The sequence below is a fragment of the Ochotona princeps genome, chromosome 6 (assembly GCF_030435755.1).
Source record: "Ochotona princeps isolate mOchPri1 chromosome 6, mOchPri1.hap1, whole genome shotgun sequence".
Taxonomy (NCBI): domain Eukaryota; kingdom Metazoa; phylum Chordata; class Mammalia; order Lagomorpha; family Ochotonidae; genus Ochotona; species Ochotona princeps.
In genome coordinates, this window is record NC_080837.1 from 71166872 (window position 1) to 71187535 (window position 20664).

A 20664-nucleotide genomic window follows, 5' to 3' on the forward strand; every position below is an offset into this window, starting at 1 on the left:
AGGGGTCTTCCTGTCTGTCACCATGGAGAACTCATTCCTACCACCCATGGTCGTGGGGCACGCCTTTGAGTTCTGCTTGGGTCATTTCTCCGCCTCCTGCACGTGGACACTCGGCACCAAATTCAGGAATCCACTGTAGTGAGTCAGGACAGACCCTGGCAGCAACAGTGCTGCTCCCAGGGCAGCGGACACAGGCCAGGGACTAGTAAATGGGCAGGGAGCCAAGTGTTAACACCACCACCCTCCCTGAGTTTACAGAAAGCGGCCAGCCCCAATCCTGGTGCGTATGCCACCTTCAGAGTTTGCCATTTAGTGTAGTAGCCCCAGCTAAGGAGAATAGGTAAGATTGGAACACAAGACACATGTTTCCTGGAGTTCAGCTCTCAGCCGAACCAAATCCTCTCCCCCTCACCTGAGCTATGGAAGCAAGGGTTGCATGGCCACCACAGAGGCTCTTGCTTCTGGCTGGGGTAGGACATTGCTGCGATCTCAACCCTGCTTGTCCATACTTCACAGGGAAGCCCCAGGCCTTTTCTCCCGTGTTCAGTCCCCTCTGCAGTCATGTGCAGGGCAGTGAGGTCTGTACCCCAGCAATCCCGGGGTCAGGAAAGGCAGTAGCTGCTCTCCTGGTGTAGGGCCAACGAGATTGCCTCCTAGAGTCCCAGTACCATGCTCTGCTCAGGTTCCAGGTCCAAGGTCAAGGCAGCCAGGTACGTGCTGATGGCTAGGCACAGGGAAATAGGGGTTGGTGCAGGCCATGCCCAGCTCATGCCATGTGCCTATTCCCATCCAGGCACAGCTGCCACCAGGGGCCCTTGCACACCCTTCTGTTTTAAAAGAAGCCTGGACTCTCTTCCTCCCTGAAATAGGTTGTCTAGTGGCGCTGGCCAGGGCCACAGCAATCCCCGTGGCTAATTAGAATTGACTTCCTTCAGAAGCCCTCCTTGCCAACTGGGCCAAGGCTCAACCCCAGGCTGTTTCCGGTCCCCACCCCACCCCCAAGAAAGCAGGCTCCTGCCAGGGGCAGGGTGGGACTGCTGGTGTCCTATGAAGCCCAGAATTGGAACAAACTTCCACGACGGCTCTCCCAAGCATCCCCTCCTGCAAGAGGCGGGGAGGCCAGTGGGGGTATGACTGGCAAGGTGTCAGGGGTGGAAATGATGGCCTTCCATGTGATTGCATTCCGGGACGTCATCAAGCTGTTGTTCCTGGCCACAGAAGGTCCCCAGGAAGAACCCTCGCATCCGGCTTCTACAGTGATGTCCTAGCTGTTCTGGGCTGGGAGGGCTGTGTCCTTCTCCTGATCCTGGAAGGCACACTCATTCAGCCTGAGCACAGCCTGACAAAGCCAGGAACGAGGATCTGCCAGGCCTGGCCTGCTGATGTCTCTAGGTGATTTGCAGGTCCTGTGTGTCTGCCTCATGAGTCTCCACTGCATTCACCAAGCTTTCCCCCGACCCAGGGCTGAGTTCAGAATAGTACGATGCTGATGGCTGCTATGTGGGAGCAGCTCTGGGCTGCAGGGAAATGGGGGCTGCGTCCAATTCCTGAGCCTAACGTGGAGCCTTTCCCTCTCGCTATGCAGGACATCATTGAGGGGGGCAGCCTGCGCATCCCCCTCCAGGAGCTGCACCAGATGATCCTGACCCCCATCAAGGCCTACAGCTCCCCGAGCGCCACCCCAGAGGCTCGCCGCCGGGAGTCACCCCCAACCTCACAGCAGCCCTCACTTCTGGGCCCGGAGAGTCAGAGCCCTGACTGCAAAGACAGCGCCGTGGCTGGCAGTGCCTCTGCCAGCACCTCAGCCGGGGCCAGCGGCGGGCTGCAGCCACACCAGCTGAGCAGCTGTGATGGGGAGCTGGCCATTGCTCCCCTGCCAGAGGGGGACCTCCCTGGGCAGTTCACACGTGTCATGGGGAAAGGTACTGTCCTCCCTCACCACCCACACCCCCGCCTAGCATACATCCCTACCTAACCCAGAAAGAAATTGCAGCTGCCAGGAGTGAGGGAGATGGCAGAGGGGGTTACCTAGATCAAAGTCCAAGCTCTGGCTCTCTCTCTCCTGTCAGCCATGACCTTGGGGGAAGCAAAACTGGACTCTGACAACCATAACCTTGGGAGCAAACCCCTTGGCTGGTGCCACTCCCTCCCAAGAAACCAGGAGACAGAAGCAGGTGGGAAACCAGTCCAGAGCCCTGGACGACCCCCCAGACCCCAGCCACTGTGTGGAAGGGGCCAGGCCTGTGGGCAGGGCCTCTTGACCCTCGGGGCCTAGAATCTTCTCCCTGACTGCCACGTGCTGATTCTTTGCAGCTATTGGCATCCCAGAAATGGTCCAGGACCTCTAGTGGGGTTCCTGAATGGTGACTGGGTATGCCGGTCATGGATCTCTATTCTAACCCTCCATGTGGCTCCATTCCATGGAGGAGGAGGAAACTGGCACACAGGCTGAGTTGCCCACCCCCCCGAGCTGACCCAGCAGGTGGCTCTCTGCCAGTCTGTGCTTTTTTAGGAGCTTAAGATGGAGCAAGCCCTCTCTCCACCCCCGCCACTCCTGCATGGGAAGTCTCAGTGGGAATTGCTAGAATGGTACCCAGTCTCAACAGATGCAGCAGGCTCTCACCTGGGAGTGTGTATAGTGCACAACCTGAACACCCGGGCGGGCTGGCATCCAAAATGCCTTCCTCACTCCATCCTTTGCACCTGTGCCATGATGCCGCCTCTATCAGATCTTGGCTGGGTCCTCACGTACTCTCCCCGAAGGCAGCCCAATCCCCTGCATGGGGTAAGGGACCCCTCACAGGTGTACAGCCCCTGTGGTTCTCCATTCATTTGCAGCACTGTCCAGCTACTTTGTTAGCCACGGCATGACCTTCCTGTAGCATGTTACCTGGCTCCTGCTGGGTGCTTGACCAGTATTTGGTGCGCAAACTGAAGGATGACACCAGTACCTAAAGTTAGCCTCCAACCCAGGTTAGTCAAGCACTCCATGGCCGCTGCCTGCCTGCAGGGCAAGTTGGAAGCTATAGCATGGTCCCTCCACTTGGCCCAGACCCTGAGTTAGGTGCCCCTCTGGAAACAGGCAATGCTACAGTAACTAGAGCTTAATGGCTGTCTCCCAGGAACTCTCCATTTTTAAAAAACTTTGTAAATACGGACCCTTTTCCTTGGGGAAGGGGAAACCAACTTTTCTTCTGTACTGTCCACTATTCTAGATTATTTTGAGGAACCAAGTTGTCAACAAAAGAAATGGATGTCTGAGCCTTTGAGTTGCAGTGGGAACAGCCCCTCCCCAACACATAAACACATACACCTCCAAACATGACTTAAGGTCATGCAAATCTAGTATACCAGCAGAGAATTCCTGGCTTCCCTTCCAGCTTGACGGCCAGGGAGCGCCCTGTTCTCCCCAAACTGCCTCCCTACCCACCCGCTCCTTCCTGGTAAAGACCGCCAGGGCTCTAGGGCTCTGATAAGAGAATGGGCACCCTAATGTGGTCAGGAGGAATCCAGGACATGCATCAGCAGCACCCACACACCAACTCCTGTGTGTTTATCTGGGCGCCACCCTTTGAGGACAGGTTTATCTGCTCTCATGCATGCCTCAGTCCAAAAGAGGGGCTAGCCCGCCCACACACATGTCCCAGCCCTGCACCTGACCAGAGGGCTACCTGTGACTCTGGGATGGCATCAATGGTCCCTGACACTCCACTGGCTGTTCTCACCAAGCCACTTTCAAAGCCAGAGCCAACGCTCATGGCCCTCCTTCCTCCCTCCCACTGCAGTGGTTGCTGCAGGCTTAATATAGTACGGCATGCCTGGAATTAACTCAAGGGGCTCCTTGGGGCAGGGCTCCATGGCATGTGGGGCTGGTGGGGGTGGGGACATGGCTTCCGGGGAATGAGGAGCCTCTTGGCCTTGACCATGAACCTGACGTAAAGCCGCGGGCACACAGAGCTCTGGCAGAGCTCAGCGGGTGGCGTGAGTGTGCCTCGTTCTAATCCTTCCCCTCTCATTCGCAGTGTGCACACAACTCCTGGTCTGCAGGCCTGATGAGGAAAATATAAGTTCCTATTTACAGCTCATAGACAAGTGTCTGATTCATGAGGTGAGTGGGACGGCTCTCATAGCACGGCCTTCCTCCCCAGGGCTTACAGTTAGTTTTTGGGATGTGATCTTCTCAGTGGCCAGTGAGGGTGGGACAGGGGTAAATAGGGTGGGCAATTGCTGAGTCTAACATCTGGGGCAGAACTAAACCAGGGCAGCCTGCCACCTAACAGAGCATCCCAAGGGTGCCACAGGCCCAGACCTGGCAGGTAGTAGTGAGCACCTGACACCAGAAGCCCAGGAAGGCAGGGGAAACGGAGGGGTTTGAATCTCTCTTGACAATTGTGTATTGAAACCTTTGGCCTTTCCATGCAAGGACACTGCTGGGAGTGGGTAAGGAGTGTATAGTCGGAGAGCAAGGGACAGGCAGAGGGCTGCTCTGGTGTCTGTTGCTTGGCATTTCTCATAGCAGGGATTCCACTGGAGGTGGACTGAGGTTGGCTGGAAGGACCGCTGCAGGTGCAGGCTTAATGTGCAGAGCTGCACAGCCCCCTGGGCCCAGCTAGGTGGCACTTGCCTTGATGGCTGGCCCTGAGGGACGTGGAGGGAGAAGGGTTGGGCTTTGGGCCACACTACCCCACCAAAGGCCTCCACTGAAGGGCTTGTTCAAGTACTGTTTCTGGAAGAGAGGAGCATGGTTTGCCTCTTCTATTGTGGATCCTGACCCTGAACGTGTCTGAATAGCAGGGCGCAGCAGAAGGACACTGCCATCCCGTGAGCCACCATGATTCCTGGGCCTGGGCCCTAGCTACACAGCTCCAGTGTGAGGGGAGCAGCTGAGACAGACACGCCACCCTCCACAATGCCCAGGGCTCAGGACAGAGGCTGCAGGGCACTGGGGCAGCCCTTAGGAGAGCCACTAGAGGCTGGGGAAAGGAAAGACTTGGTCAGTGAGGGGCAGCCTGGTACCCAAGTAGAGCATGACCCTGGGCTGGGTGGGGACAGCAAAAGGCTCCACCTTGGGTTACATAGCAGGACACTTTGAGCAGGCAGTTGTTGGAAGGGGTGCGACAGACAGGTCAGAGGACAACTTCCACTCCACCCTACCCCCAAAAAAGGCAACCAAGAACTCTGCTTCCTCTCTGGCCTCCTCCACTCTCAGCACCAGTCTTCCATGTGGGGCCGTGGGACCTTCCACTTGGCCTTGGCTCTACTGAGCCTGGGAGATTAAGGCGACAGGTCATCCTCGGGCTACCCCCTCCAGCACTGCACACAAACATCCCACTGGTCCACCCCAGCCCCCATACCTTGGCCTGGCATGTCCCCAACCCTCCCAGGCACCCTGCACCTCAGGTCTGTCTGAACCTCCCCACTAGTACCCCCTCTTCCCCCGTGGTACAGGGCCAAGGTGGCCCCTTGTGGTCTGCTCTGCTGGCGGCCGTGGAGGGGGCAGGTAATGGACAGGAAAGAGCTCATGACGCATCTGCCTACCCAATTCCCCGTCAGGATGCAAAGGAAAATGTTGTTCAAGGCCTCTTCTTATTATTGTAGCGGGAGAAAGAGGAAAGGCCTCTGAATAATTTTCCACCGCCTGGGGTTGCTCCGTGTGGGCAAACGCACCCGCCCTGGGAGGCCCTGCTGAGACAGCCGGCAGCGGCTCCATCCTGGGGTTAGCCTAGCCTGAGCTGGACAGGCCTGCCTTTCAGAGCCTGCCTGCTACATGCCCTTCTCCAGCTGGCTTGAGCCGGTGAGGTGTGGACTAAGCTGAGCTGCCACCCTGTTGTCCCAGCTCCTCCTCCTCGGAGCAGGGCCAAGAAGCTCCAAGCTAAGCTAGGACAGGCACCACAGGTCCAGGCATCCTTTGCCATCTTGCAGTGGTCCTGTGAACCAGGTGCCAGCCCCCTTCCTCAGCCTTTGCCTTCTGAGCTACAGCAGGGGGACGTTTGCAACCATGTGGCCTTGGGTGGATATGGGTATGGACTGGAAGGAGATGGGAAACTCCCAAGGGCCTGCCTGCTGAACCCAGGCCATCCATAGGCTAGATTCTTTCCCTTCTCTCCAGTCCTCCGAGACAGCCTCCCCCAGGCCCCGGCACGTTCCTGCATTGAGATCCCAGACATACAACTCCTAGCGGCTCCTCCACCATGGAACCCCTGGAGCCAGGCACAACCAAGCTCTAGTTTGCTCGCTGCTAGCTCATGCATGACCCTGCAGAAGGGGCCGGCTCCTCTCATCACAGCCCTGTCTGGCAGAAGCTGCTGCCACAGGTGCTAGGGGAGAGAGCTGATCTCTCTGGGGGCGTCAACCCTCACTGCCACCACGGTGGGAGAGGCTGTGTGTCCTGGATGCTGCAGGAGTCAGCTGGTTATTAACAAAGCACCTGCTACAACACTCTCAGAGCACCTTGCCGGTGTGGTCCTCACAATGTCCCTTGACAGGCAGAAAAGGAGGGTGTTCTATCTCCAGAAGGAGCTGAGCCTTGGGTGGAGGAACTTGCAAAAGGGAGTGCACACAACCTAGCCCTGCCCATCTGTATCCAGAACCTTCCTCCAGCTCACTGGCCCTGGACTCTCCTGTCCTAGATACCACCCTCATCATTTCATGGGTTGGCCAGAAGCTGAGTCTGTTCCCTCCCTCCCTGACCTAGTCTGGAAGAAGCACCTGCCTTTGCCAGTGTGGATGGACACTGGTCAACCATCACACAGGAGAGGGGTGATGACAGAGAGCCATGGGACAACCCATCTCACACCTGCAGGGGCTCTGACCTCTTCCTCAGATGGCGACACTTGGCCTGTTGGCCCTGCTCGATGCATACCCTCCTTGGCTGCCACCTGAGTCACCCAGGAAGGATGTCACACCGTGATGCCTAGTATGGTCCTGGCTCTTTGCTTTTGCCCATAGAGCTCCCCTGTGTGTGGAATTTAAGCTTCATTTTCTTCTCCTGATGCTTTTTCCCCCCACTAAAAGGTTATTTCCTGTGAGGAAACTAGTCATTGAGTCTGTTCCTCTAAGTAAAATATTATTGCTAACGGAGTCCGGCCTTGTTGACGAAAATACTTGGGAATGGTTTCTCATCCGCATCACTGGGCTTAGCTGATGGATTTCCCTCAGTGTGTGCTCAGGTGCTCAACATAGGGGGTCCACGTGTTTCCTGGGGCCCTTGCCTCTGAGAAGGCATGTTCAGTCCATGGCACAGCACCAAAGTAGGCCCCGCTGCAAACACAGACTAGCTGTATTCCATCGCTTTCTTGGGGTGAGAGTCTGCACTTGCGCACCAGAACCCTGTGTCCCCACACTTCCAGTTTTTAAGACAGATGTGGAAATGCAGCGAGTTTCTTCATTTCCCTAAACCTGAGGTCCAGGCGGGTGTGCACAGGAGGTGTCTGGGCTGGAGACTTCTCAGCAGAGTCCGGAAGAGCAGAGAATGAACTCTGTTCTTCGAAGCCATAGTGACCACATCATGCACATTGTTTTTTTTTTTTTTTTTTTTTTTGGAGTTTTAAATTTCCATTAATTACAAAAACACAGGGAGCCTGCAAAAGCCAGAGTATTTGACAGTCTGTTTCACAATCCACGCTTGAGTCCAGAGTCCCAGAGCAGGGTGCGGGTGGAACCACACCCTGACACAAGGGTTGTGGCAGCTTACCGCGCACAGCTTCTTGGGCACCGCCGATGGTAACTTGAATTTTCAGTACAGGTGACTTCCAAACTAAAATAGACTACTGTTTGGACCAGGATGGGAACAGATGAAGGGAAGGCAATTTCGGGGACTCCAACGTGTCCCCCCTATTAATCACACATCTCTCCTCTTCGTGCCAGGCTGCACTATCCATATAAGAGTCCTGTTTGTTTTTGCAGGCATTCACAGAGACACAGAAAAAAAGATTGTTGTCATGGAAACAGCAGGTGCAGAAGCTCTTTCGGTCTTTCCCTCGGAAAACCCTTCTAGACATATCAGGATACCGACAGCAAAGAAAGTACGTTGTGATTTTTTGGTAATGTGCAATGGATCCCTTGGGTACCTCGTGGCCTACCTGGACTCCTGAGGCCAGAAGCAAGTTGGGACGCGATGGGGGCCGAGGACATGGTGTTGGGCATTGGTCATGATCCCATTCCTCAAGCAGGTGGGGTTTGGAAGAGGCCATAGGGAAAACATGCATCCCTAGGAGAGCTGTGGTAATTCAATGGACATTTCCAGAATGATGATATTGGTTCATTTGTGCAGCTAAGAGCAGAGCAAGGGGGACGGGGTGACTGCCTGGCAGTTTACCCACCAAGGAGGGGCTCTGGGAAGGACAGTGCCAGCTGCTCTCCCCATAGCTTCAGTGGAGTGTACATTTTTCCCTCCGTTCTCGCTGCAGACAAGCTAATTATAGTGGGTGGCAGGGTGAAGCGCCCAACACTGGTCTATTTCGGTCCACGCTGCCCGTCATGGCAGAGCAACACCATTCTTGACTTTCCTTGGTCCTTTGAGCCACCTGCACGCAGCTAAAAAATCAGCTTGGCCTCGGGAAACCTTCCATCAAGAGGGTTTTCAGTTAAGGAATCCAATTGCCTTGGAGAGGGGAATTTCACCTGAACTTTGGGGGAGAAATTAAGGAAGGGTGGGTGACTGTTGAGGTAGGCCTTGAACAATGATAGGGAATTGTTTTATGATAATGCAAACATCCTGGGGATGGGGGAATCAACATTCTACTTTACATTCTAAAACATGGGCAGATAATCATTTCTTCCCTGGCACCAAAAAGTCTCCGAATTCCATTTCTCAGTGCAAATATAGAAGGTTCTGTCTGTGTTGTGAAAGATTTTGGGCATTTATTTGCATAAGTACGCTTTAAAAACATCACTGTTTTGTATTATTTAAAGATGATAAGGCCTGTTGGAGTTTGTGAGGAGTATTCATGAAAGCTGAATTTTAAAGCCAAAGCATTATCCCATTTTAGCATATACAGCACTGTCATTTATTAAGCAAACATTTATTTGGCACTTACTGCATGCCTGTTCTTGCAGTAACCTTACAAGGTAGGGCTGCTATTATGAAAAGTTCATAGAAAATGGAATTAAAGGATCAGGTTGACTTTGGTGTAAAAAGAAAAAAAACAAAAAACTTTTGAGATCTGTACATTCAAGGGGTCTTAGGCTCCAGGGAAATGTGCATGGCTTTCCAAAGTTGGTTTTGAACCAAAGCAAGTATCTTTTAATGCCATTTCCACAAACTTTTTGATATTCCCTTGTATTAATCCCAATGTGCAGGTGAGCAGGGCCACCCAGGATCTGGACCCCCCAGGCCAGCTCCAGAGCAGGGCTCTTCACGACAACAGGGGCCAGCCATCTCTCATGGTCTCATGATGGAAGGAGCAGAGGGATGGTCTAGCAACAGACAAGTGCAAGGATTAAAATGCAGCTCAGGGGTACCTGCATCCATGGCAGGGGAACCAAGCTCAGTACTGCCTGACTGCTGATGTGAATTCTGGGAGGCAGCAGGTGGGAAGTTCAGCTGCCTGGGTACCTACTACCAACGTGGGAGGACTGAGCTGTGTTCTGAGCTTCTGGCCTAAGCCCTGACCCAGCCCTGGCTGTGGCAAGCATGTGGGGAGGAAGGATCGCTGGGTCTGTGTCTGCCTTTCAGATAAAGTGTCTCTTCAAAGATTTATTTTTATTTGAAAGGCAGACATCTTACAACTGCTGGTTCACTCCCCAAATGGCCACGATGGCCAGAGCTGAGCCAATTAGGAGCTTCTCCAGGAATCCTCCACAGAGTAAAGAGTCCCAAGGCCTTAGGACATCCTCCACTGCTTTCCTAGGCCATCAACAGGGAGCTGGATTGGACGTGAAACAGCCAGGACTTGAGCCTGTGCTTATATGGGATGCTGATGTTGCAGATGGAGGATTAGCCTGATATACCACCACACCAGCCCCATGAATAAAGTATGTTTTAAAAAAGGATAAAAAACTAGACAGTAAAGTCAAACATGGCAGCTCTCTTTCTTGCCAACTCCAGGCCTTCCAAAAACAACAGCCTCGGAGGATGGGGCTACCACCTGTGCCCACCCCACCCCTCAGGGGTCCAGTGATTCAGGTAAAAGGTCAGGCCTGCTCCCTGGGGCTTGTCAGCCTGCTGTGTCCTAGATATGCACATCACAGTCCCACCCAGACCCCTCTCTCCACTCCTGAGTAAAGCCACAGTGGGCTAACCCCTAAGTTACTGACTCAGTAAGAATCAACTTGGTCATCAGCTGTGGATGTCCAGTGGCGTATTGTTGGGTCTGCTCTGGGATCACGTGCTACTGTGGGTTTCCTTTGAAATCCCACGTCTCCAACAATACCACGGTCACTGTATCCGGCCGCTGTGCACATGACCACAGATCCTCAATGAACTGTTGGCCCTTCTTGATGCTATTTCATCAAAGGCTTGTCATGCATCTCAACATAATGAGACCAGGTTTGAGAAAGCCAGAGGACAGACACAGGTGGGCAGGAGGAGCCAGAGAATGAGAAAGGGAAGTGGACTCTGCCCGCTGTGGTCCCTGCCCACAAGAAGGCAGGAATATTCCAGCCAGCCAAGACCCTGAGCCACCCAGCAGCTGACGTACGCTGTCTGTAGCCACAGCCCCTGGACAAGCTGGCCGCCACCTAGTGACCAACCAATGGCTTCACTAGGAACCCCCGGAACCTGTTCACTTCCCCCACAGACCCTGTGTCCCCAGACATAATCCTGGACCCATGAGACAGTGCCAAAATGCAGATTATTAGGGCAACTCTCATTCAAACACTTTCTTAAAAACCTGACCAAAACAACTGAGAAAAAATGATGTACAATCAGGAAAAATCTTAGCTGAGTGCTGAATTCTCCCAGGTGGCCAGCACACCCAACTGAGGAGCCCAAAAGATGGGGTTTTATGGCTTAACAGAAACGTCTGTCGGGGTCCCCCTGTCATATGCCCACAGTCCTTCCTGGGCCTGCCCTGATTTTTTCTTTCAAAGCAAGAATTTCGATCATTTAGGGAAAGGGGGTGGGGAGAAGGCTCAAAATTCACTTTTCAGGTATCCCCATGTTGGTAAGGCATTTAGTTTCCGAGAAGGGACAAGATTTGCAAAGAGAACAAGAACTACCGGGGTGGGCCCCCCTCGTCACCACATTTCTGACTGGAATCCAGAATTGACCATGGCCGAAAAAGTCCAAAGGGGGGGGGGGGGGACAGCGAGCCTTGAATTCTCTTCCCTCCCTCAGAAAGTTAGGGATCCTGAGGAATAGAGCCATATCTTCCGGGGTCCGAGAGCCGCTTGCAGCGCGACCCAGTTGACCAAGGCCCTTCATTTCCCACCTTGGGAAATGACTGTGTGGCAGGTGGCTCGCCTCCCAAGCTTCTCCAGTCTGGTCTGCAGATCTCTAGGAAGCGTGGCCACGAAGGCAAGCTGCGCCCCCTCGTGGCCGCCTGCGGCCGCACACCCAGCACAACCGTGGCCAGCCAGTAATTCGAGCTGACTCCGGCTGGAAAGAATGTGCTGGTTCCTGAAACCCCGCTGGCTGCTGCCTCACCTCCCAGAACCTGAGGCGCGTTGAGTTCCTCAGCGCTGAGATCACCCGACCCGAGGGGGCAGCAGCAGCCTCCCTACCCCGACCCGGGAAAAGCACCGAGCTTCCCCAGCCTTCTTCGCAGGGCCCCCTCTGCACCAAGGACCGCTGGGCCCTTGTATGTACACGGCGTCATTTCTGCTCCCGTGTCCCTTCCAGTCAGGGCCCGCAGATGGGGCTAGATCTCTGGTCTGGGGTGAGCATTGCAATTGCACAGCCACATCCATCCATCCATTCAGGGAGCCCTGGAGCCAATTCAGATGTCGGACTGACAGACCTGGCATTTGTCCTGTTCAGCAAGTCTGGGTAGGATTCACAGGCCGCTGTTGCAAGGCCATCCCCACAGACCCAGTGATGGACAGAAAGGGCACCAGGGCCTGGTCACCCCCCAGCTGAAGCCCTGGCTCTGCCGCCATCTTGCTGTGAGGACCAGGACATCCTCCTCACATCCAAGGTGGGAGGCGGCAGAGGGCATCCTAATTAGCCTTCCAGGGGTTCGGGGCCCAGCGCCGTGTGTCCCCGCCGGCCCCACAGACCCCAACGCGAGCAGCTGCCACCAGATGTGTTCGTGACCCTCCCAGACGCATGGCGTGACCAATGGCCTCTCTGTCCCCTCTCCCAGCCGCGGCTTCGGGCAGTCCAACTCCCTGCCAACGGCCGGCTCTGTGGGCGGCGGCATGGGCCGGCGAAACCCGCGTCAGTACCAGATTCCCTCCCGGAATGTCCCTTCCGCCCGCCTCGGCCTCCTGGGCACCAGCGGATTCGTAAGCTCCAACCAGCGCAGCCCTGCAGCCAACCCCACCATCATGAAACAAGGGAGGCAGGTTGGTCTGGGCTGGGCGAGGGGGGTTACACTGGGGTGGGGTGGGGGACAACAGTAGAACCCCAATGCCTGGAGTCGAGTCCCAGGTGCACTGTGGGATGGGGGGGAGGTGCAACTGCTTGATACTGTGCTGGAAGCTCAGGTTCCTGCCATCCTCGTGGGACAGCCACATGGAGCGCCTGGCTGTGGCCCTGACCCCGCCATGGCGGTTGCAGTGGGTGCAAGAGCTTTCAAATCAGTGCAGATTCCAACAGGAGATTCCAACAGAGAGCAAGATGGGATTCCCTCCCAGACTCGCTACCTATGGTCCCCAGCCCCCAGACGGACTCCGAAGTTTCTGGAGGAACACATGAGCAGAGTTGGGCCACCTCCTGGCCAGCCAGGAAGTTCTGTTTCTGGTCCAGGGCTTGGGAGTAGATTATGACAAGAGTCTCAAAGACAATCCAATGAGTGCTCAAGTGTGTCCTTCAACGCAGGTATTTCTGGAACTCCCCCCCCCTCCCCCATTTCCTGGAAAGTGGTAGGGAAAAAAAAGCAAAAGCAACAAGTGTGATCAAGAGGGTTTGGAGGACAGGGCTGTGAAGCTGGTGGCAGGAGGCAGCCCCCCTCTCTGCGCAGGCACATGGTGGCGCCAGCCTGTACCCACACGGTGTGGTGGAGGGATGGGATCTTCTCCCAGGATCTCGGCTAGTGGCTCTACTCCCATCGCCCCGCCACAGGGTGACTGGGTTAACGGGGGTCCTCTCTTCTATGCTTCCCAGCAGAACCTATGGTTCGCCAACCCCGGTGGCAGCAACAGCATGCCCAGCCGCAGCCACAGCTCGGTGCAGAGGACCCGCTCGCTGCCCGTGCACTCCTCTCCACAGAACATGCTCATGTTCCAGCCTACAGGTAGGTCCGTGCTGCCAGGCAGCGCCTCCACTCGTCCCAGGGCAGGGGCCTCAGCGGCCCCCAGAGCTGTGCAGGGGTGCTCCAGCGAGTTCGTAGAAAATGGAATTAAAGACGTGTTTGGGGACAGGAAAATGTTGAAGCCCGTGCTTATGAAGGGGCTTCCAAAAACTTCATGGGGAGTACAGATTGTGCATGGGTTAAGTTTCTTGTACCCCCAAGTTTTCTATTTCATTCCATTTTCCATGGGCTTTTGGAATTGCCCTCATACTGTGCTCCCCCCAAGCAGTTGCCACATTGATCTGGACCACCACCACAAACACCCTGCCGATGGGCAAACCAGAGGTGTGTGGCCACCTATAGGGAAATAGTACTTCCCCAGGTAGTAGCAACGCTGCCTGTTAGGTGCCATAGAGTTCAAGGAAGAGCCGTGGCACTGTGGGAGAGGGATCCGACTTCCAGACAGCCGACCTTATGGTTACCATGTCACAGGACACCCTGGAGTAGCAGAGTGAAGCCAGGTGCTTACAAAAAAATTATAAGCTGCAGACCACGAGGGGGCGCTGTGATCCAAAGCCAAAAGCTCCAACCCTGGCCAGTCACAGGAGACTCCAGTGCCAGTCTTGTGGGAGTGCGTGTGTAGGAGCCAGGGCAAGAGGGTCGGCTAGGGGAGGATAAAGTGAGGGAAGGGAAACCACCACGGAGAAAGCTGGGCACGTGGCAATTTGCTCCCTTTAGTTTTAAAACTTGCAACACTTAGCAGCTCTTTTTCTTCCCGGGAGACATGCTGAGATGCGGGTCATACAAGGGTCTTGGCCAGGGGTCATTTAGTCCCATCCTGGTGCCACACACAGTTGTGTGTGATACATTTGCAGAAGGGCACGAGCGGTGACAGCACCAGGTGCCTGAGGAGACCTGGCACCTGCCGTGATCTGACCCCACACCTTGGTCCCTGCACTGCCACCAGGCCGTCTCAGAGCCTCCCAGGTTATAGCAGCAGACCAGGGAGCCAGGTGACAGGAGCCACTCCAAGTCCTGCCCACCATGCCGGGGACCACGCCGGAGGTGAAGGGCGTGACAATACAGTGCCAGACCCCAGGAACCCTCACTGAAGGGCTGTGCCAAGGGCAACCAGCTGGCTGCTCCTCAACCCTTTGCTTGTGACTCCCAGTGTGACCTCTGCCCTTGCTGATCAAATGTGGGCTGGCAGGATGAGGCAGCCGGAGTGGGGCGTCATTGTCCACACCCCTACAGGAGGGGACCGATCCCGTTTTGGGTGGGGTTTTTGCTTCTGTCTCGCACGTATGGGTTTCTGGACGTCTCCCAGGAGCAGCTGGGAGAGCTCCTGAGTGCAAACTGCCCCCTCTGAGGTCCCTGAATGAGTAAGACTCACAAAGCTGGCCTTCCTGAGCAAGCGAAGAACCAAGAAGGGAGAGGAATTCAAACAGGTGCGGTGCCAGCAAGAAGGGTCGTGCCGTTTTCCCAATGGTAAATCCTCTTGGAAAACTGCATAGAGCATGCCTTTCCAGCTCCCTGCTTCTGCACCTGGGAAAGCAGCAGAAGCTGGTCCAAGTCGTCAGACCCCTGCCACACAAGGCGAGGATATGGAGCCGCTGACCTCGGCCTGGCTGGACCCTGGCCGCAGTCTCAAGGCAATTTGGGAAGCAAACAAGTGGAAGATTGTCTGGACAGTGGTCCAGCTTCCACCCCTGTCCTCTGCCCCCTTCCTGTGCAGCTTGTCGTCCCTACCACCGCCTCCTCCCGGCAACCCCACTTGTCACTTAGCTGCATTTAGAACCCTAATGGCTCTTTAGCAGAGGAGTCCCATTTGCCAAGTGAGAGGCTGGGCAACTCCCCAGAACAGCCCGGTTTGTTTCTTCTTCTGGGGAGACCTTAAAAAAAATCAGCTTCTTAGCCTTGGCTGCAAAGGCCTTGGAAAGGGAGAGGACACTGCAGGCGTGTGCCCACAGGGCCACGGGAGTGACCTCCAGTAGGGACAGCCAGTCACTGCCAGGGACAAGCCACATGGGCTCCCCAGATAGACCCTGCAGCAACAGCACCTCTCAGAAATGGGGAGTTGGATCCTTCTAGAACCTTCATGACTATGGGCCTGTACATGGAAGGCACAAAAGTCCCCAGTGAATGTAGACCCTTTGGAGCTTGGAACACTGAAACCAGACTGACCCAAGTGTGAGGAAGAGAGTTCCTGCACGCAGGTTAGCCAGGGCCTTGGCCCACTGCGGGAAGGACTCTCCATCCTTTTAAAGATTTATTGAAAGTCAGAGTTATAGACAACAAGTATGTTCCATCTACAGGTTCACTCCCCAAATGGCCACAATGATCAGAGCTGAGCCAGCCCAAGGCCAGAAGCTTTACCTGGGTCTTGCACATGGACCCAAGGCCCCAGACACTTGTGCCACCCTCTGCTGCTTTCCTAGGCCACTGTCATGGACCTGAATTGGAAGTGAAACAGCCCAGACAGACTGGCATAAGGGATGCTGGCATCACAGGCAGTGGCTTCACTCACTACACTTCAACACCAGCCCTTGCTTTGGTCCTCTGAGGAGTGGCAACTCTGCCTGCTAGTCCTGGCAGCAACCATGGGGCCAGCAGGAGCTGCCCGAGTCCTCCAGCTCCATCCTAGGGCACTCTGCCATCGCCACCATGCTGTGGCGCAGTCTCCTTGCCTGGGCTGGGAGCCGCCATCTCCCCAGCTGCTTTCTCTTCCATCTTATCTGCTGCCACAGATCTGTTTGTATCAAAGACACAATTAAAAAGTCACACTTATTAGGATACTTTGCCGTGGGAACATATGGGCTTCTTCCAAGGCCCAGAATTTTTTTTTTTTTTGGAGCTGCTCTGAGGGCGATGGTGGGTCGTGGCTCCCCCTCTCGGGGGCAACAGTGCACCTGACTGGGCCAGGAGACGCTAGCCCACCCCCACGCCACCTAAAAGAGCAGCCACGAAGCGGCGGGGGCCCAGGAGCCGGGAGCCCCCGCACGCCTCCAGCCCTGCTCCCTAAGCAGGCGATCCCACAACTTGGAAGCGGGCTTCGTGCCACGTGCTGGCAAGGCATCCTGCAGCTGAAAAGCGTCTCCAAATGCCGAGCATCTTTATTTATCCAAATCTCTCCACAGTGTTTGTTTAAAGGGGAGGGCTGGAGAGTAAACGAAATCTCACAATGAGCATATGGAAGGCTATAATTGCTGAGTTTTTTTTTTTCGTATTTGCTAACTGGCTATATATAAAACGGTGTTTCTATTTCATAGAGTTTACACCCCAAGGACTGCTAATTTTTGCACGCATGTGATTTTCACATGAATGGAGGAAATGGTAAAAATCCTCACTGTCCTGGCCCTACTCTGAGAGCCAGTGGTGGGGGAGGTGAGGTGGCTCCCCACTCCCCTGGCCACCTGCTGGAGCACCTGCTGGGCCTCCCTCCTGTCTTCAGAGCCTCCCTCACCTTTGAGGATTCTAAGTGGCGCCCACCATGGCCGCCCCTGCGCTCACTGGCGATTGCAAACACAGTCTGCTGAGAAACCGCTGGGCCGGCGGCTGGGCAAGCACGTGTCTGCATGCCGCCAGCCTCGCCCCTTGGCTTGCTTGCTCGGCCGTGTGCCTTATAAGAAACGACGAAACAGAAGAGAAACGGCCTGACACTGGACCCCACTTAGCAAGGAGGAGTTGAGACTCAAAGAAGAGAACAATTTTCAGGGTTCCCCAAGGTGAGAGTCCCTAGGAACCCATGCCCACACTCTGCCATTGTCCATGCTGGGACATTTTGCTGCCTCCCTCCGTAGGATCACATCACTCTTAGCTGTCAGCTCCCTTTACCTTCTTGGGGTGCTCAGTAAACCTACATGAGGGGCCTGTGTCAAAGGCACACACTGGCTGTCTCAACTGGGAGAGAGATGCTTGTCACCGCCCCCTGCAGGGCATTTCCAGGGGCACAGCCGGCAGCTGGGGGACCTGCCAGGTGCCACTCGCAGGGGGCCAGAAGGCAGCCGGGGGGATGACAAACGTCCAGATGCTAGAAGGATGTCCATTGGAGTGACCTGCAGTCACTATTGCATGCAGAAGGCCCAGCCTGGAGGCAGACATGGGCCCCGGCGCAGCCCCTCAAGGTGCCAGCCACCCCTATGGAATCATTCCACTTCTCTGTGCCCCCATGTGGGAGCTGGGCTGGGCAGAGCTGAAGCAGTTTGACCCATGCTGTGACTGTCCCTGCGTGTGTACTGCCTCCTCACAATGAACCAGAAATGTACCAGGCCTGGCTGCAGGCACAGAGCAGCCGGCGCCAATCCCACTCCGAAACACTCCACTCTGCAGTGCAGCAACTGAGCAAAACAGTGGGAAGGGAGGGTGTTGCTCATAGTCTCCGGGGAAGTGCTTTCTGGGGTGAAGGCCAGGAGGGAGAATGAGCCAAGGGAAGTGAGAGAAGCACTTGGGGAATGGCATTCCAGGCAGTGGGATCATCCGTGCAAAGGCCCTGAGGCAGAAGGGAGAGGTGAGGAGAGCAGTTGTGCAAGTACAGGGAGGTGACCTGGGACCAGATCAGGTGGCGCCTTGCAGGCTGTGGCCGGCCGGGGGTTGGCCTGCCCTCTGACAGACTGCCGCTGGCCGGCTCTGAGCAGGAGCCACACGCTATGAATGCAACTGGCTATTTTTAATCATGGAGTTACTTCCAGCCACACAGGGTCGCCTGGGCCCTTGTGTGTCTGAGAGACCTCAGAGGTTGACTGAAGCAGAGTGTAACCCACTCTCCCCATGTTGGCCCTGGGAGCCCTCCCATCCCCGAGCAGGTGGAATCGGGTGGCGCCCCACATACTATCTATCCTCTTGTCCTCTGAGTCCCTGTGGCCAACAATCTGCTTTATCCCCCTGCAGAATTCCAACTTCCCGTGACTGAACCTGACATCAATAACAGGCTGGAGTCGTTATGCCTCAGTATGACCGAGCACGCCCTGGGAGGTGAGTGTTCTCAGAATCCCGTGTGTCGGGGAGGGCTCTGCGGGTCCCCAGTGGCTGAGGCTGAGGGATCAACAAGGGACAGCATGAAATCCTGAGGGCCACATCCCACAGCCTCTGAGACCAGCTCCTCTCCGCTTCTGGGAGGTGAGCTGGGGGCCTGGAGACTGACACTACACTCCATCCGCACAATATCTCCCTCTCAAAGCTCAGCCCCGCAACATCTGTCCCAGCTCCAGCCCCAGGCCGGGAGCCAGAGGAGTCAGGGACCCAGAGCCTGCTTCCAGTGGGAACACCCCCCGTGGCACTGGCCACTTTCCTGCTCGGCCCTGGTCACCCAGTGCAGGCCAAGAACAGCTCAATTTGCTCTAGAAATAGAATTTCAGAAACAAAAATCCCTGTTTGTCTTTTTCTGTGTCCCTGTTACAAATGGCTTCCCTGTTGTTCTGAACCTGGTGGGACAGGGATGGTGGCGTTTGCTTTAGGGACGAGGCCTGTGGTGTGCAGAGTACAGCCTGGGGACACTTAGACACAACTGTGCTTCCACACCATGGGCACTTGAGCAGGCCTGGTCATGGGTGGTGTTCTGGAAGGAAGGGGTGGGTGCCTGCTCTCCTCTGCCTGCCCACACACTGATGGCTACGTCACAGTGGCCCCCAGCAGCCTGCCGGCATCAAGTCTGCACCCTCCCTGGAGATGCCCACTTTCTGGCAGTGGCGGTGACTGTGGGCTGCAGTCCACCACTGTTCCAGGGGACCTTGACCTCCAGACTGGAGGGTTTAGGCTTTGGGGGTCTGCAAACACAGCCTGTCCTTAGCAGTGTAGAGAGCTGGGCTTTCAGCCGTCTGACCTCAGCCCCTGAAGGGAACAGCAGGGCCCCCCAGGGTACAGCCCCCTCCTGTGATTCACACCATCCCCTCCATGTCCCAAGTAACCCCATTGGCAAACCACTGCACTCTTTCTTGGCCGGACAGTTTCTAAGGAGCTTTGCAGCACCACTAGGCCATCCCTGGTACCCCCAGCAACAGGTGCACTAGCCACTATTCCCTACCTTAGTGAGGAAATAAGCCCAATGGGAACCTACAAACGAGTATGGCTCTATAACAGGTGATGTAGCCACCCAGGACACTCTGTCTAAACAGGAAGCATGTTCCAACACATGCGATAGCACAGAGGAACACATGACACCAAGCCAGCCAGCCAGGACAATACAGCACACGATTCTAGCCCTGTGTGTGTGCAAGATAGGCTCGTCTCTACAGAGAGAAAGGACCTTAGGTGGTCATCAGGGGCCAAGGCCAGGTGGGCGTCCCAAGTGACTGCATACAAGCCCATCTCTCTGGGTGATGGCAAAATGTTCTAGCATTAGGTCATGATGTTCTTTAGTTAGTATATGAAAAGCCTCTGAAATGTATATTGCTGAAGGTGACCTTGATGGTATACGTGTTATCTCAAGAGGCAATGCAGTGGGAGCTGGCACATCAAGTTAAACCACTGCTTGCAACAGAGGCTTCCCATGTGCAAATGCCAGTACAGTTCCCGGTTGCTCCGCTTTCTACCCGGCTCTCTGTTAACACGCCCGGAAGGCAGACAGATGGTGCAGGTACTTGGCTCCCTGCCAACCATGAGGGAGACTTTAGCCTGGCCCAGCCCTATCCACTGCAAGCTTTGAGAAGGACCCAGCAGATGGGGGACCTCTCAGTCACTCAGCTTTTCAAATTAATCTTGGAAAAAAAAAAAAGTAATGAAGGCCTTGGGCCCACAGCCTAGACAGTGAGTCTTGGCTGGCACCTGCCACAGTCATAGTGTCGGTGGGAAGATCCCAGGTCTCCGAGCTGTGACATCACAGGACCTCATGCCAAACAGGGTGGGGAGGGATATGTGAACACGCCACTTCTCTACCCTCACTTCCACAGAGGGAGGCTGACAGCTCCACTGTCACCCACTTGGAGAACGCCAAACACTCTTGTCTGGCAAAGAAGGCTTTTCCTGGGAGAGGCAGCCTCATCACTCTGGCCCAGCCTTCTGTTTTCACAGAAGAGCTTTCTTGAACGTTCTCTTCACAAGTTTCCATCTTATTCATTAATCCTCTCCACCTGGTGGTCTAGCAGTGTTTTCTCTCAGCAGTGCCCCCTGGTGGGGAAGTACAGTGCTTCACATGGAAATACAAATCAAGGTCCATCCAGGTGCACTGTGCAGGTCCCAGGAACAGCCTGCCAGGCCAGTGCACTGAGAAGGGTCACTCTAGGCTGTCGGGGAGCATGCGGTGATCCCTTGGCCATCCTCGTCATGTCCTCCCCATCCCCACTGCAAGCCAAGTCAGAGATTTCACACAAGTTAGGGGAAGGCTCTCCCTCATGGG

The 20664-nt window shown here is 55.3% G+C and overlaps 1 protein-coding gene across 7 annotated transcripts in view; it reads left to right on the top strand.

Annotated features, from left to right (window-relative positions):
- The window catches only part of SAMD4A (sterile alpha motif domain containing 4A), a 219091-nt gene that overhangs the window by 197221 nt on the left and 1206 nt on the right, over positions 1-20664 (top strand). For 3 of the 7 annotated variants that reach the window (XM_058666467.1, XM_058666461.1, XM_058666468.1), the window contains 7 exons: positions 1586-1922; positions 4023-4108; positions 7906-8024; positions 12246-12447; positions 13208-13337; positions 18222-18305; positions 18511-18697. In XM_058666467.1, the coding sequence (XP_058522450.1) occupies positions 1586-1922; positions 4023-4108; positions 7906-8024; positions 12246-12447; positions 13208-13337; positions 18222-18305; positions 18511-18674 (1122 nt within the window). In that variant the 3' untranslated portion in view covers positions 18675-18697. Of the gene's footprint in view, positions 1-1585; positions 1923-4022; positions 4109-7905; positions 8025-12245; positions 12448-13207; positions 13338-18221; positions 18306-18510; positions 18698-20664 lie in introns of those variants that run through there. The other 4 variants (XM_058666469.1, XM_058666466.1, XM_058666464.1 and 1 more) reach the window with 3 other exon arrangements.